We start from the raw sequence: 16347 nt of genomic DNA on the forward strand, positions 1-16347 counted from the left end.
GTAGAATCAGGAAAAAAAAAAGAGAAGAAAACCCACAACCACTTGCCACAAAACAGCTTATCCATGTTTAAAAATGCCACTATATATATTTCTGTTAGCAATTTGATAATTTATATTTTGAACTTGTTTTAATTTCTACTAAATTAAAAGGCATTTTAATACTTACCATCACTATTCTAGGACAAGCAGTAAGCATGCAACAAAGCATATTCCTAACAAAAATGCAGAAAGAAGCGCTAGATAAGGGGAAACAACAGCAGAAAAAGGAACACACAAGTATTCAGAAGTTGAGGAGAATAAGAAAAACTACATGAGAAAAACTTAAAGGCAACGGTAAGAGAGAAAGCGAGCGCTACTTACCGTTTGGGCCCGTCCTGCTGTGCACACACTACTGGGCCAGTTTATGGCTCGGCAGAGCGAGGCGCGACAGGTGAGAAGCTGGTTGTTAGCGTTCTGCATGCCACTCTTCATTCAGACTCCTAACACTGCTTTGACGTCAAAACCTCAAACTGACCTAATGTTAAACTGACTAAGGTACAAACTGAAACTATACTAAACCATGACTGCTCAGTGAAAGCTGATCGGGAGTGGGGCAAATATGCGGCAAATAGTGATAAATAACAAATATTTATCAGTATTTCCACATTTCTGATAGTAAGTTTACCTGCTGATTTGCACAGATTATGATTATTATTGCAGATTTGTATCTTTAACTGCATCACACATTACATAATACATTTCCATGAGACTGGATGGCACTAAAACTAACCATGCAGCTGCTCTAACCTGCAATCACAAAATAGACTAATGATGTTTATCAAAGTCCTGTTTTGCTTTGTTTTCTGATCCTTGGATGTCCACAACTCTCCGTTGGCAGCTGTTAGTGATTTTCAAGCAAAATGCTGGTTTAAAAGTTTCACACATTAATAGTATGCATTAGAACAAACACAAAAACGTCATTCTCTCTCACACACACTCTTGTGATCTGGACACAACATGCTCAAATGGTGACGTTGTTTTTTTTGTTTTTGCATAGCTGGCCTTTGGTGCACTTACACTCTAAAATACAAAAGTGACTTCTTGAAAAGTTCTACTTTACCTTTTAGTGAGCATTTTTAGTAAAACCATAAAACATTTACACAAAAATCAACTATGAGTGCAACTGTTAAAAACTAGGAAGTGTCATAAATGAGAGCTTCAAACCTGAAATTCTCTCACACATCCAGGGATGATGTAATGTATTTCAAATGAAGGGAAGGAACACTTGTATGAGAGTGTGAGGGCTGGGAATGTGTGATTCCCCTTGGATGACTGTACATCTACATGGGGTAAACGTATGCAGAAAAATGCTAAAAAGCAATGCTGACTTTATGCAGTGGCATTTCACCACCGTATAAAGAAAAGTAACATTTTACTTTTTCGATGCTGGGATGACATAAAAATGTGGATGTACCTTTTTTTGACAGTTTCTAAGAATGAAAAGCAAAGCTCTACAGCTTTCCCCTCACTAGCGTCACCTGGGAAGCTCTGATCTAGTGCGGCACCACTAAGGCCGTGTATTAACCATGTTAGCAGCTCAGCAGATGTATTTTCTGATGATAATGATGATGACGGTGACAATGAGGATGATAAAAATCAGGGTTGGTGATAGTTAATGACATGAATGCAGGCTTTTATATGATAATGTGAGAGTGGATCACTCCATGCTGAGGCCCAGTTCAGACGGTGTATTCCAGTTGTTTTCTGTCCTTTTGACATTTCCCTTTAACACCCATATATTGATTAATGAGCTGCAGAGGTTTCTTATACCAAAAACAAAACACTGCAGTGTATTCTAGATGTATAAATTATTTTAGCAACCCTTATTTCTCCAGTGATGACCAAAAAGATGGTCATCCTGGTAGAAATGGTTATTACAGAGGATCTGAATACACATCTGAACAGGATCCGTCGGTGTTTGTTAAACCAAACCAAGTCAATGAGTGACATTCGTCAAGACTGGTGATGTTTTTCAGAAATGCAAATCGGTGAACACACAACATGCTGAACAACATAGATGATAATTTGCTGGCCCACATATAAACTCACGCTTCGCTCGCAAAGATATTCAGACTCAAGGAACATTTTATAAAAGTACCTTTGTGGTTATTTTTGTTTAAGCTCGCATAAGCAGAATACATGTTTGCCATAAATCTGCAGACACCCTTCTCCCCGCTCGGCCCACCCCAGCCAAACCGATCTACCTTTCTTTCCTCCTCTTTGGCCAGTTGCTGCTCCAGCTGCTGCAGCTGTTGGGTGGAGCTGTCGCACAGCTGGTTGTAGGTGGTCTTCAGCTCGTCCAGCTGAGCCTCCACGTGTGCCCGCTCCTCTGGGGACAACCTACAGAAGAAAAAAGGGACAAGGTTAACAGGTGTAGTTAGGTGTTTAACATTAGTCTGCATGTGTGTTGGAAAGATGCTTTACAGTGGCTTTGACATAAAATTTATAATGTGATTGTTTGAAGTTGGCAGTTATCATCATCTAATCCTAACTTCTATTTACCCGCTGGTTGCTACAGAAGTGGCCCCTGTGGTGCGTGCACTGCTGGCTGGGAGGACAATTTAAAAATCACTGCTCTCTGTGAGGAGTCCATGCATGTTAACTTACTTGCTGGCCTGTTTCGACAGAAGGAAGACCTGTGTGCTCCTTATAGCTTCAGCCACCTGATCTTTCTTGGCTGCTAGCTGTTCATTGATGGCCTGCAGAAAAAAACAGATGAAGAATCTATTTGACAACATAACAACCTTCATGTACCACTAAACGAGGTACCAACATAACAGTCTCCTTCGCATTCATTGCATATGTATAAACAGTACCTGTTGAGCAGCCAGAGAAGACTCGGCGTTGGGGCCACCAGCGCGTCCCTGGAGGCCTTTGACCCAGCCCAGAAGGTCTGAAACCTGCCCCACCCTGGCCTGTTTCTCCTCCTCCACCTCTTTCTGCACAGATAGAGGCAAGAAAGCAAAAATTAATGACACTAAACAGTAGATTTCACATAAGATCCCTTTTTGTCAATTCACCTGTGCAGCACATACAGTATGAGATATCACACCTCTGTGTCTCCTGACCAAAGACGCCTCTATTCACAACTTTCAGGCAGATGACCTGTGATGACATATCACAGGCACCACCTGCAGACATACACCCTTCTCATCACAAACATCCCTCAGTTCTTATACAGGTTTTGACACGGTACTCTCTGCCTGTGGTGTCGCGTCACCTCCTCCGGAGGCTTCTGATAACTGCACCTTGCATGTTAACTCTAGACACCCAGTATGGGGATGCATTGCGAGCGGTTTGGACTGCAGTGCCAGCTGCACATCAATTATTTGGAGCTGCTAGCTGCTTTTCCAGCTTTCAAGCATTTCTGCCCAGTTCTGATAGACCAGTATGTCCTGGACAGAACAATTAAATCTACACTTCCCAGTTAAAGTTTTCTCACTTTCTGTTGTTATGTTGCAGTGTTGCTTCTCTGTGTTGCCTGCCGAGAGGTCAGATTTGATAGCCAGATCTCTGCTAGTCTGGTGGCAATACTCAAAAGCATAGGAGCTTCATCCACTCAGGGAACAGAAGTTATAATAGCAACTCTTCGATTCAGTGAGCTACAGCAACCACAAGTAGTGTCTAAGTAAATTAAACAGTTAATAATAGATGACCGCTGTGTAAAGCAAGAAAGTCACTGAAAGAGAATCAAAGTGTCACCTCCTCCTCCTCCAGTCTTCTCAGAGCATCGCTGATGTACTTCACATGCTGGGTTGTTAAGGTCACTAAGGCTGTGTAGCGTGTGCGCAAGTCCATGAACTGAAGAGATAATAAAAACCCCAAACAAACATCACTAACTGCGGGATATTAGATTCAGACAAATACAAAACACACAAACTTTATTTACTTAAAACAATAAAGCTCCTGCAATGATCACGATGGTAAACAGTTATCCAATTACCTCCTGAGTGATAGCGTCAGAGGAAGAGTGCATCCTTCTCCTCTTGACAGGTGATTTGTGCATCGACTCTACAAAGGCTCTGAATGTCATCAGCTGTAGTTCATAATCCTACAAGATAAAAGCACGAGAGCAATCAAGTTTCCTGCGTACCTTCACTCCGAGACACGTCTGTCACGGTTTCTCACCTTCACTGAGGCACAGTATTGTTTGGAATGAGTCTGGCACTCGTCTAGTTTGGTCTGATTCTGTTCGATCTCAGCTACCAAGGCCTGGAAAGAAAAACAATCAGAATTTATAAATGTTTAGGCTCAAGTCGTTTTTCTCATCTGGACACATGTTGTAAGTCAGAGGATTCAGCGGCACTAACAGTCTGCTGGGCCAGTTGTTCCGACAGCGCTTTGCTGTCCATCTGTCCCGGCTGTGTGTTTTCTTGTCTCTCCGTCGTCTCTTCGATCCACTTGATCAAAGCGGAGTGGCCGTCTCTGTACTGCTGCAGGGAGGAGCCCAGAGCTTCAAGATCCACTCGTCTGCAGAAAAAAAGAAAACTACCTTCAGATCCTTTTCCACACTAACGTCCTGATAAGTTCAGCATCCAGTTAGTTTTTCTAAGCAGATCGTTACATCGTTTGTCACAACACACATGAATCGTGCTCCTCCTTTTCTTTTTAGGCATCTTCACTCACCGTGTCTCCATCTGTCTTTTGATTCCACTCCATCTTTCTGTTATCTGATTGGCTTTGTCCTGGTAGCGCTCGAGCTCAGGGCTGCGGTCCGGGTGGAGCCTGTTGAGCTTAGACCCCGCCTCTTTGGCCTGACGTACCTCCACCTGCAGAGACTGGAAGACTCCTTCCTGCTCACCAAGCTCAGCCTGCCACTTCTGAAAGTTAGAGGTTAGAGGGTCAGAGGTTCATCTTTATAGAGACATGAGAGGACTTTATGTGATGGTGAGGCTTACCCCCAGTTGATCTCTGAGGTTCTGAATGGCTGTTGTGTCAGCAGGAACAATGTCTTCCTCACTTAGTCTGTTCTCGTACTTCCTGACTTGGCTCTCTGCTTCATCCAGGCTACGGATCAGGACATCCACTGTTTTTAACCTAAAGATGTAAAAGGACAACAAATCGTATCATCTGGGGAAACAAAAAGAACAGAGAAGTTTCACATGACTTCTAAAAATCTAACTAACTTTTCAAGGTAGACAGCTGAGAGGTTGTGCAGTTTGTCCATCTTCTCCACAGCGTGATTGAGCTCCGACCGGAGGACAGGAACGCTGGACGAGGTGGGCTTCTCCTCGAAGAACTTAACGCAGCGATGAGACACGTCACCCAAACTGGAGCGCAGGCTGTCCAGCTCAGACTGCAGCTTCTGCATAAAAAGGAACCATCTTTATTTTTAAACTACATGGTGACAATCTTTAAAATTTAAATAAAAACTGCTTTGCTTCATCAAAATAGCTTCCTCTGTGGTAAATGTTTCGAAACTTCCAGACCACAGCCATACTACTCAATACCAGTTGTAATCATCATCGCTTATTTGCTTATTTATAAGGAACCCCAATAGCTTCCACAACAGTGGTTGCTAAATGTTTGCTCAAATAAAATATTACTCAATAAAGTGGATGCAAAATAGCGTCTTACATCCACAGTCAGGTTTTACTATTGTGAAAATATAAACATAAATATCAATAACATTGAGACAAAATACACAAATTTCCATTATTGCCCTCTTACAATATTTACAGTAATTAAAAGCTGCCTAAATAGACTTTTAAGTGTTTTTTGAAATTATGAATAGAAGCCAATTCTCTAAATGCATAAGGCTATTTATTTCGCTTAAAAGATGCTTTAAATATATATATTATATATATTTATTATAAATATATATATTTTTGGCCGCCTTATTCTGGACTAACTGAAGTCTGTTAAGATCTGTCTTGTTAGCTGCTCACCAAAAAGGCTGACTTGTATGATGAGTATTTGCTGTGATATTTCTTGGTTAATCCAAAAACAAATCTATCAATGGACGAGCGCTTCTTCCTCTGGCTTTATAGACAACGACAACAATATATTGCAAAAAACCCTCAGTTCTTTATAACATGGGTAATAACTGTGTGCAAGCAGCAGATGGAGCTCAAACTCACCTCCTGCTCTCTAATCTGGACCGTGTTGTCAGCACCATCACCTGACAACAGGATGGGAGGCGGAGTCTCAATACTTCTCATCAGTCTCTGCTCAGCCTCGTTAATACAAAGGGTGATGTTCTGCAGCTCTGACAGGTACGACCGAGAGACTGACTCATCCTTCTCCACTGGAGAAAAATAAAAGATGAGGAACGAGGTGGATTATTTTCATTAACAGATTAAGACGGTCATTTTGAGACACGCAGAGCTATTATTTGCATCAGTTTGACTGGTCAGAGGTCAGCAAGAGATTAACTAAATGTATCCGTGTGTGAGCCCGTCCATCTTCACTCACCGGTCTCCATGTTGAGCAGCAGGTCCTGGCAGTGTTGCTGGGCCTGCTGAACGTCCTTCTCGAGCTCTCGTCTTTCGGCCGGCGTGAACAGCGAGCTCTCTTTGCTGTCTGACAGAAAGTCGGCCATCTGGGACTCCAGGTGATTGAGGACGTGCTCCCGCTCTGATGGAGACTGACTCTGAACCTGAAAGGTGAGACAAGGAGGGAGAAGATAAATATAACGGAAGAGAAGAAAAGAACCACAAATTGAAATCATCACGGCGAGAGAATAAAATCCAAATTCATAGCCGTCACATTTAAACGCATGGAGAGGATCTCACCGTGTCCAAGTTCCACCCAGATACAGTCTTGATGTCTTTGAGCAGGTAGTGCCACGATACCACACTCTTCATGTTCACATGGAGCTGATGCCACAGGGACATGACCTTCTGGTACAGCTGCTCAGCTCTGTAGACAAAACACAAGGAACATGAACATTAGTCTCTAAAATACTAAACAAAATAGATTCAGATTAAAAGGACGTCATTTTATAAACCAAGCTCAAGCTCAACAGTCAGATAATCTCTAGGAAACAGTTTCTTAGGATTTTGGACTGATGTGAAGGCCGAACTTTCCTACTCTGTAGTGCTTCCTGAAGTCTACGGCCTCGCTGCGCTACGTATTGTGGAAAATTGTGGCTTTTGTGCATTAAAGACTTAAAGAAAATCAACTATAAAAAAGTAAATAATCAGCACAGTGCTATCCACAACAAATGTTTAATACATTCGCAACACCAATGCACGTTTCCAGTACGTGGCTCACCTGCTGGCTGTGTCGATGGCCTCCTGGTTTGGAGGCGGGACGGTGAAACACACCGAGGGGACCATGGCTTCGTTCCCCGTCGGACTGATCACTTTCCACTTGGTCCTCTGAGAGTTGTCCTGCAGCACACACTCCTCTCCTCGGCTTATCGTGATCTGAGAGTATGAGGCGAGGCGCAGGGAAGGACAGATGAGAGCGGAAATGGAGGTTATGAAAATGATGTTGGAAATGATGTAGAGAACAGGGTTGACAGCAAGAGAGAATATTAAGAGAAAGATTCACAAAGCGAGGGAGTTGCAAAAGATGATGGAGAAAGAATGGAAGGAGAAATGCCCAGAAGAAAGCAAGGGAGGAGAAAAAAGGGGAAAAAACGCGTAAATCAAAAGCGAACAGCAAAAAAACTCATAATGCAACACAAAATGCAAAAATTCATGGACTTCATGAAATTAGCAGGAGCCCTAACATGACGTGATATTAGAGAAGCTGAGCGAGGACAATGCCATGTGGTGTGAAAGCTGCTTTGCACCAGTAAAGGCTTTTATTGTGAAAGCAGCAAATATATTCCAAACTCAAAGCGAAACTTCCTAAAACCTGAGCTGGGTTTGAATAATTTAACGAGGAAATAAACATTAGTGACACGTTATCTGCAGGAAACCCAGCAGAGGATATAAACAGAAGACAAACGAGTTTGGCTTTAAATTTCAGCGTTAGGGCTGCACAGCCATCCCCACCCGCCACCCTCTCTCACCCCTTCCCTGCACACACACACATACAACCATAATGCAAAGCTGTGCACAAACACTTAATACATGAAGATATATTGAAACGGAAATGTTATTTTCTGACTGACTGAATGAGCCTGAGGGGCACAGACGGGTTAAATTCAGTTCAGTTCAGCGATTACCACCTGCTCTTATCAACTGATCTCAGTCTGACACAAATCTGTGACTAAACATACGAAACTAAACTGATTCTGCATAAATATATGAAATCTGCAGAATTTTTTTTTTTTTCTGTTTGTATCAATCATATCTGAGCTGGATTTTACTGCATAAAGATAAACATCTATGCAAAAGAGTGACGCATTTTCCAAAAGACAATCTCCAAACCACTGGGTATTGTCTGACAACAATGCATCCAGCATTTTGGCAGCCTATTAAAAAGCATGTGCATTCAGACACAATAACCTGTACACAGAACAGGAAGTCTTGGCCCGGGTAGCAGCTGGCTATACCGGAAACACCGAATCATTTGCAGTAATTCCCAGAGGCTAAGTTAGTACTTGGTTACTGATTTACAGATTGTTGCCATAATCAACTTTTGTGAGATTATCCTATCACCTGATTCTGGCTATGAGAACACCATAAACATATGCACATATAGAAAGAGTCACTTGGACTTTATAATGAAACACTTAAATAAACATAATTGGCTGATTTGATTAGGAAAACACCACTAAATTATATTTTCCTGTAAAAACATAAAACACAATAAGCTTTCAGATTTTTGTTCCAGGGAGGAAATCCAGTAAAAGGTACTCTGAACCATTTCATGGGTAATTTCATCTAATTTATTCCAAGAAGTCTGAGAGTGCAGGCATAAAGTTTATTACCAATTATACAACCTGAAATCAGCTGATAAGAAAGCGGCACCTGGGGCAGTACAGTGTGTGCAGTGTCAAAATCTGAGGTGAGAGAGGGAGAATATAGGCAGCTATACCTGAACGTTTGTCTTGCCAGCCCAGCCGACAGACGAGGGGGAAGAGAGGGAAGAGAATGAGGAGGAGGAAGAGGAGGGAGTGAGAGGGGAGAGGCCAAAAAAAGGTACATGAGGGTATGGAAAGAAAGGAGAAGACACAGGAAAGTGAAGGAGAGAAAGATTACTTTTGGTTCATGTGCACGTTTGTCCAGATGTTTTTTTATAACTGTCAGCTGTGTGCGAGGTTTCGTCACGTTGCTTTAGATCAGTGATGTGGACCAAACCACCTTCATCCTTTACCTGGAAACAAGACCTCACATCTGGTATGCTTCAGGGAGCAAACCACCCTGGGCAATCTAACACATAGTAGACTAAATATAGCAGCGCTGGGGGCAGCTGTATGTCCGTGCCAAGCTCTCAGGGTGCAAAGAGGATGGGACAGATGTATAATTGATTAGCTTTTAGATTCCCAGAGGTCATCACAGCTGAATCTGAGAGTGAATCTCATAATGCCTGAGTTATCTTTCTTAAAGACTCAGAGTGTTTTCTGAGGAGGACAAAGGCAAAGGTCATAAGTTCTGGTTAATTATGTCCATTCAGTTTCCAAATTTCGACATGCTGGTTTTAAAAAAAAGAAAAGAAAAAGAAGAAAACTGGAGCTGTGTGAAAAAAAGAAGAAATCCACTGCTGTGCGATATTCATCGTTATGGAGGAAACTGTTCATGTAGATGTTTACATCAATCTAAATTTCACAAGCAGAAAACAGTAGCTGAGTAAGGACTTTGTGGGGAAGTGCAGGGCGGGGGGGGGGGGGGGGGGGGGGGGCGCCTGGTTGGTGGTGAGGGGCGAAACAATCGAGAGGTGAGGTCAGAGGTGAGTCGGTGCTAAATATGCACACTTTTTTCTTAAACAAAGTCACAGATTTGAGGGACATGCCCACATGTTCATGAGGTGTAATGATACTGCTCTGGGTGCCGTACCTCGATCTGCTTGTAGTCACAGATGGCTTTGATGGGTGTTGTAGTTCCCAGAGTGCTCTCTGCACTGCGGGGGCGCAGCTGCACCACCGTCTTGGCCCGGCCCACCAGGCTAGCTACTGTACTCCGATACTCAATGAGCTGCTCTTTCTCCTCCTACAGGAAGGAAAACAACGACAACATTAAACATTGAAACTCTTTATGAAGACTGTACATGTGTGGATTTACAATAACATTCATCTAAAGGCATTTTTTCCATTGTAAGGTAAAGATCTATGTATCTGAGAACTTAAAGCAGGGATGTTAACAGCATGCTGACCTTTCCATTAGGTAATTATTTGATAATTACCCATGTCACACGCCATAAATAATAAACAATGTTAAAAAACTACGGCAGATCTATCAGGTTGCATTTTAGATACATTTTAACAGATAAATATGTAATTAAACACCAAATATATAAAAATTCTAAATATCTGTAGCAAAATGCAGTGTATGGAAGTCAATCCAGCAGCTACGGTGGCCCTGAGAGGCCAAACGGAGTGCAACTTAAGAAAACACCAGCAACAAGAAAAACGCTCCAAAAGCACACAAAACACAACAAAAATATGCCTATAATTGCACTGGGAGACACTTAAAAGAAGTGGAGGATCTATCAGTTTTGTGAGGAAAGCAAAGATGAGAGGTAAGTGCGTCATCAGTATTATATGAATCATGATAAAACACGCCTACCATGTTTTGGGTTCCTGCAACTGGTCCGTCGGGTTATTGTCTCCCCAGAAACACTTATCTTGTGTTTTTTCCCCATTTCTGTTTTTGTTTTTCCTATTTCCATTGTGTTTTGTGTGCTTTTGCAGCATTTTTCTTATTGCAGTCCGTTTGACCTCTCAGGGCCACCGTAAGCAGCAGACGTTTCAGTCTAAATCACAAATAACGCTGGAGAAATCCGTGAATGAGTTTACAAAATCTTCAGAAAATCCTTCCAGTAGACATTTAGATGTTTCACCCTATATCATCTTTCCTCAAGTTTTTCATTTTCACACCACAAAATCCACCCAAATGATATTTAAGCAACATTTTCTGTCTGAAGTCCTTCAACACATAATCAGCTTAACGGCCTATTAGCCTGTAGCTGCTGAGATGAGTGGGCCTGCTGCTTCCTGACTCAGCTGCCCATGTTAGCCTGACCACTAAGCATTAAACATTTAACATGGGCTTTTCACCCTGACAGGTAGAATTACACTTCACTTCTCTCTCGCCCCTAAAGCAGAAGCAGAGAGAGTCATTAAGTATTCATTAGAGAGGGAGACAACAAGGAGACAGTTACAGGTACAGGAAAGAAAACATTGAATGGAGCCGAGAGTTAGACACAGTCTGAGGCAGAGAGCTAATAACGTCATACATCACACCCCAGGAATGAATTTCACAGTGAGATGGCATTCGCTGCAGTCAGCAGGACCAGTGACAAACATAATTTACACAGACATAAATTAAAATGTGGATGCATGAGGAATTCTAGTTAATTACAACCACAGGGTGTCAAGGACTTCTTTAAAACAAATTAGATCACCAGAGAAGCCTTGCACTAAAAGAAGACCGTGGATAACATGTATGACAGCATTATGATAGCAAGAAATTGTAGTAACACAGGCTGCAAGTTAGCTTGAATGATTACAGTCATGTTATTTCATTATTGGCACTGGATTGCCCAATCAAATTTCTTAACGTAACCAGCTTTTCCTTACCTTACCTGTGAACTCATTAACCAGTTCTTTTCATTTTTACAACAGAGTTTAAACTTCCATTGTTTTCATTCAAATTCTATTCTTTTCATTCAAATTCCGTTCTTTTCATTGAAATTCTGTTGTTTTCATTCTAATTCCGTTGTTTTCATTCAAATTCCATTGTTTTCATTCTAATTCTGTTGTTTGTTTTAAACTTCCATTGTTTGTTTTCAAATTCTGTTGTTTTCATTCAAATTCTGTTCTGTTCATTCAAATTCCGTTGTTTTCATTCAAATTCTGTTCTGTTCATTCAAATTCCGTTGTTTTCATTCTAATTCTGTTCTTTTCATTCTATTTCCATTGTTTTGATTCAAATTCCATTGTTTGTTTTCAAATTCTGTTGTTTTCATTAAAATTCCGTCGTTTTCATGTTAATTCTGTTCTTTTCATTCTATTTCCGTTGTTTTGATTCAAATTCCATTGTTTTGATTCAAATTCCATTGTTTTGATTCAAATTCCATTGTTTTGATTCAAATTCCGTTGTTTTCATTCAAATTCCGTTGTTTTCATTCAAATTCCGTTGTTTTGATTCAAATTCCGTTGTTTTGATTCAAATTCCGTTGTTTTGATTCAAATTCCGTTGTTTTCATTCAAATTCCATTGTTTTGATTCAAATTCCGTTGTTTTGATTCAAATTCCGTTGTTTTGATTCAAATTCCGTTGTTTTGATTCAAATTCCGTTGTTTTGATTCAAATTCCATTGTTTTCATTCTAATTCTGTTTGTTTTAAACTTCCATTGTTTTCATTCAAATTCAGTTGTTTTCATTCAAATTCAGTTGTTTTCATTCAAATTCAGTTGTTTTCATTCTATTTCCATTGTTTTCATTCAAATTCCATTGTTTTCATTCAAATTCCATTGTTTTGATTCAAATTCTGTTGTTTTCATTCAAATTCCATTGTTTTCATTCAAATTCTGTTCTATTCATTCTAATTCCGTTGTTTTCATTCAAATTCCGTTCTGTACATTCTAATTCCGTTGTTTTCATTCAAATTCCATTGTTTTCATTCAAATTCCATTGTTTTCATTCTAATTCCGTTGTTTTCATTCAAATTCCGTTGTTTTCATTCAAATTCCGTTGTTTTCATTCAAATTCCGTTGTTTTCATTCAAATTCCGTTGTTTTGATTCAAATTCAGTTGTTTTCATTCAAGTTCTGTTCTTTTCATTCTATTTCCATTGTTTTCATTCAAATTCCATTGTTTGTTCTAAAATTCCGTTGTTTTCATGTTAATTCCGTTGTTTTCATTCAAATTCCGTTGTTTTCATTCAAATTCCATTGTTTTCATTCAAATTCCATTGTTTTCATTCAAATTCCATTGTTTTCATTCAAATTCAGTTGTTTTCATTCAAGTTCTGTTCTTTTCATTCTATTTCCATTGTTTTCATTCAAATTCCATTGTTTGTTCTAAAATTCCGTCGTTTTCATGTTAATTCCGTTGTTTTCATTCAAATTCCGTTGTTTTCATTCAAATTCCATTGTTTTCATTCAAATTCCATTGTTTTCATTCAAATTCCATTGTTTTGATTCAAATTCCGTTGTTTTCATCCAAATTCCATTGTTTTGATTCAAATTCCATTGTTTTGATTCAAATTCTGTTCTGTTCATTCAAATTCCATTGTTTTCATTCAAATTCCGTTGTTTGTATATTATAGTGTTATAGTGGAGTGAGACAACTGCAAGATACAGACTGCAACTAACAGCATAATCCAGCGCGCCAGCCGTGATCGTATAGTGGTTAGTACTCTGCATTGTGGCCGCAGCAACCCCGGTTTGAATCCGGGTCACGGCAGCGTGGTCTGACGGTAAATAATGTCTGCTGTTCTTTTGCGCATCGTACAGGTCACTGTTCAGGTATATCAATCAATCAGAACTTTATTTGTCACATGCAAGTTGCCCTGCAGTGAAATGGGAAACACCCCCCCCCCCCCCCCCCCCCACACACACACACACCCCTTACATACACAACACAGACATCACATGGGGAGACAGGTCGGAGATCGGTAGTATTACGGGAAAAACACTGAATTGCACAATACAATGGGAAAGTCCAAGAGTGAAAAAAGAGACCTCTACTCATGTTGGGCTCATATGGGAGGACAGCATGAGAACAGTAAACAAAAAAACACCTCTGCACAGAAAGCACATAAATGTCCACAGCACAACATTGTGGAGCACGTGACAAGCAACAGGGGTGGGTGGGGGGTGAGGAGTAATCCGAAACAAACACTGCAGCCATCCTGCCCTGCGCTATTATTCCAGTGCTGGGCCCAGACCCGCCGTGTTCTCCAGGAGGGAACAAGCATAGAAGAGGTTGGAAAGGGAGGCGGGGATCAGTGAGTGCGTATCAGTGTATGTGTGTGCGTGTCCAGAGTTCAGCTGAGACAGTGTCCTTCGCCCTGCCAGGCTAAGTAAACAGTCTTCCAGCCAACCCAGGTGGCCTTGCATACAATGGGAAGAACAGTCTAAACACAGTCGTTATCAGGGTGTTTTTGTTCAGCTCCAGCCTTGAGACCGCAGCTGGCACCGAAGGGATAGCTGCATGAAGTGATGGTGGTTTTTACTTTAGTGCGAACAACTCATGAGAATTTCAAAGCTGTTCTAACAGTCCGACACTGGTCTCTCAATCTCCCGTTGGAGATCCGCCCTGTTCTGACGGTAAATAATGTCTGCTGTTCTTTTGCACATAGTACAGGTCACTGTTCGGGTATATATAGTGGAGCATATTAGGGAGAGGTTCCTGAACAAGGAGATAATACGTATTTTATCTTACTTCAAAGGCAACAAATGCCTGTGGTATCTAACCACATATGAAGAAGTCATTCAGTGACAGTCCACAAAGGAAAGATTAGGCAGGAAACAAGTCAGAATGGAGGGAGAGGTCTGATCAAACGGACACTGCTAAACACCAATCTCCACCTTAAAGAAGCTGAATAGGATGATTCAATGTTCCTGTCTCAGTTATTATCTCTGTCAAACAAAAGTTCAGCTGCTTCTTTGTTATGTCATTTAAAGGTACCTGCAGGACCGGCCTAAGAAAAGCATCTGTTTGTGACACCCGCTCTCTCGCACACCTCTTTAATAAGAGGACATGGATGCTGCTCTGGCCTGTGGAGCGATGCCCACACTAACCCTGCCATCTGCTCGAAGTCAGAGGTAGGTGTGTGTGTGTGTGTGTGTGTGTGTGTGTGTGTGTGTGTGTGTGTGTGTGTGTGTGTGTGTGAGAAGTAGGTGCAAATATGGCAGGCTTGCAAATGTGCCATGGGGGGGAGATGATTCAGGACTCTGTAACAGATTACTTTGCCCTGTCACATGAGGTGCTGCAGCCGCCCGAGGCAGAGCAAAAACAATCAGGAGGACGCTGCAACACCAGCAGCTCAGCTACTGCAGGTCTCTGATGCTATAGTGGTTAGAAAAATGCTGTATCATTCCTGATAATATGTCAGTCTGGGAGTATACTGAATGTTCGAGTTTGCACTTTGTGCACACGGTGGAAGCAGAGATTGAGGACGCTCAGTTATCTGGGATAGAAATGTGCTACTTAAAATGTTCATTGTACAATATTTTCTGGTTTGCACATGACTCTGCAGCTGTGACTGAGTGGTACGTTTGATGGTTTGAAACCTGGTTCTTCTAGTACTTAGGTCAGAGTGGCTCCAGGTAAGACACCACCTTCATAATTTGCCCCTGGGGTGTGTTAAAGGTGTGTGAGTGAAACCAAAGCACTGTCTGTGTAGTAGTTAGGGAAAAGTGCTTTTTTAAAAATAAATCCTAAATATCAAGTAAAGTTGAGATGTTGACACAGAGTTAGAGAAGGAAACAAAGACCCTTCTTAGATTAGAAGTGGCCACTCTCAACTAGTCTCTTACGCACAAGGGGTTGCCACAGCAGGTAGCTGTGCATGTTTGATTTGGTGTTACACCAGATGGCCTCTTCCTCCCAGGATCAAATTGGGGATGTTTGTTAAGCACTACACTATGGAGCCGCTTCTTGAAATTATCTCGCTAAATGGAGACATGATGTCAAACAACCTCTGTTATTGTCTCTCTGTTATCGGTCACTGAGCTCCAGTAGAGGTTAACATGACACAATTCTTTGCAGTAAATCTAGTGAAAATATAAAACCACAGTCGGTCTTTCCTTCAGCACCATAAATCTGTCTGGCATAGAAGAAACTGAATATTATTCGTAAGACAGAAAGCAAATGTGTAGATACCATTGAGTCCTGCAGCAGGTCTTCCAGTTTGCTGAGCCTGCTGTTCTTATCACAGGTATATTGTCTCTTGATGGTTTCCTGGAGCTGGCGGAGGTATGACTCACAGTCCCGGGCGTCAGTCATGAACTGACAAAAGTAAAAATGGATTTGCATGTAATAATACAAAATCATTTTAATATAAGCCTAATTATATATGTGGATGAATTCTTTTGCCAAACTCAGAAAAATAAGAATTTCAGCCTCACCTGGAAGTACGCCGTGTTGTCTTTGAGATGCTGCTCCACACACAAGCAGAGCTGGTCCACCCACTGCCACTGGGTCTGCAGGGCTGCACTGTAAGCCTGATAACAGGGAGATGGATGGATATTGAAAGTTGGTGCCATGCTAAACTTATGTAAGAGGTCCTTTAGGGGAAATAAG

At 41.3% G+C, this 16347-nt stretch overlaps 1 protein-coding gene across 7 annotated transcripts in view; it reads right to left on the minus strand.

Moving 5' to 3' along the window:
- Positions 1 to 16347, minus strand: part of macf1a (microtubule actin crosslinking factor 1a) — a 234178-nt gene that overhangs the window by 84971 nt on the left and 132860 nt on the right. For all 7 annotated transcript variants that reach the window (XM_085346508.1, XM_085346503.1, XM_085346502.1 and 4 more), the window contains 17 exons: positions 16173 to 16268; positions 15928 to 16053; positions 9933 to 10085; positions 7255 to 7409; positions 6774 to 6900; positions 6454 to 6637; positions 6120 to 6286; positions 5166 to 5344; positions 4938 to 5076; positions 4666 to 4859; positions 4350 to 4509; positions 4168 to 4251; positions 3983 to 4090; positions 3742 to 3840; positions 2856 to 2978; positions 2647 to 2738; positions 2244 to 2379 (listed from right to left, as the gene is read on the minus strand). In XM_085346508.1, the coding sequence (XP_085202634.1) occupies positions 2244 to 2379; positions 2647 to 2738; positions 2856 to 2978; positions 3742 to 3840; positions 3983 to 4090; positions 4168 to 4251; positions 4350 to 4509; positions 4666 to 4859; positions 4938 to 5076; positions 5166 to 5344; positions 6120 to 6286; positions 6454 to 6637; positions 6774 to 6900; positions 7255 to 7409; positions 9933 to 10085; positions 15928 to 16053; positions 16173 to 16268 (2322 nt within the window). The remainder of the gene's footprint in view (positions 1 to 2243; positions 2380 to 2646; positions 2739 to 2855; positions 2979 to 3741; positions 3841 to 3982; positions 4091 to 4167; positions 4252 to 4349; positions 4510 to 4665; positions 4860 to 4937; positions 5077 to 5165; positions 5345 to 6119; positions 6287 to 6453; positions 6638 to 6773; positions 6901 to 7254; positions 7410 to 9932; positions 10086 to 15927; positions 16054 to 16172; positions 16269 to 16347) is intronic.

This window comes from Diplotaxodon limnothrissa, linkage group LG22, assembly GCF_057381915.1.
Source record: "Diplotaxodon limnothrissa isolate DT_005_m linkage group LG22, D_limnothrissa_male_GT1.1, whole genome shotgun sequence".
NCBI lineage: Eukaryota > Metazoa > Chordata > Actinopteri > Cichliformes > Cichlidae > Diplotaxodon > Diplotaxodon limnothrissa.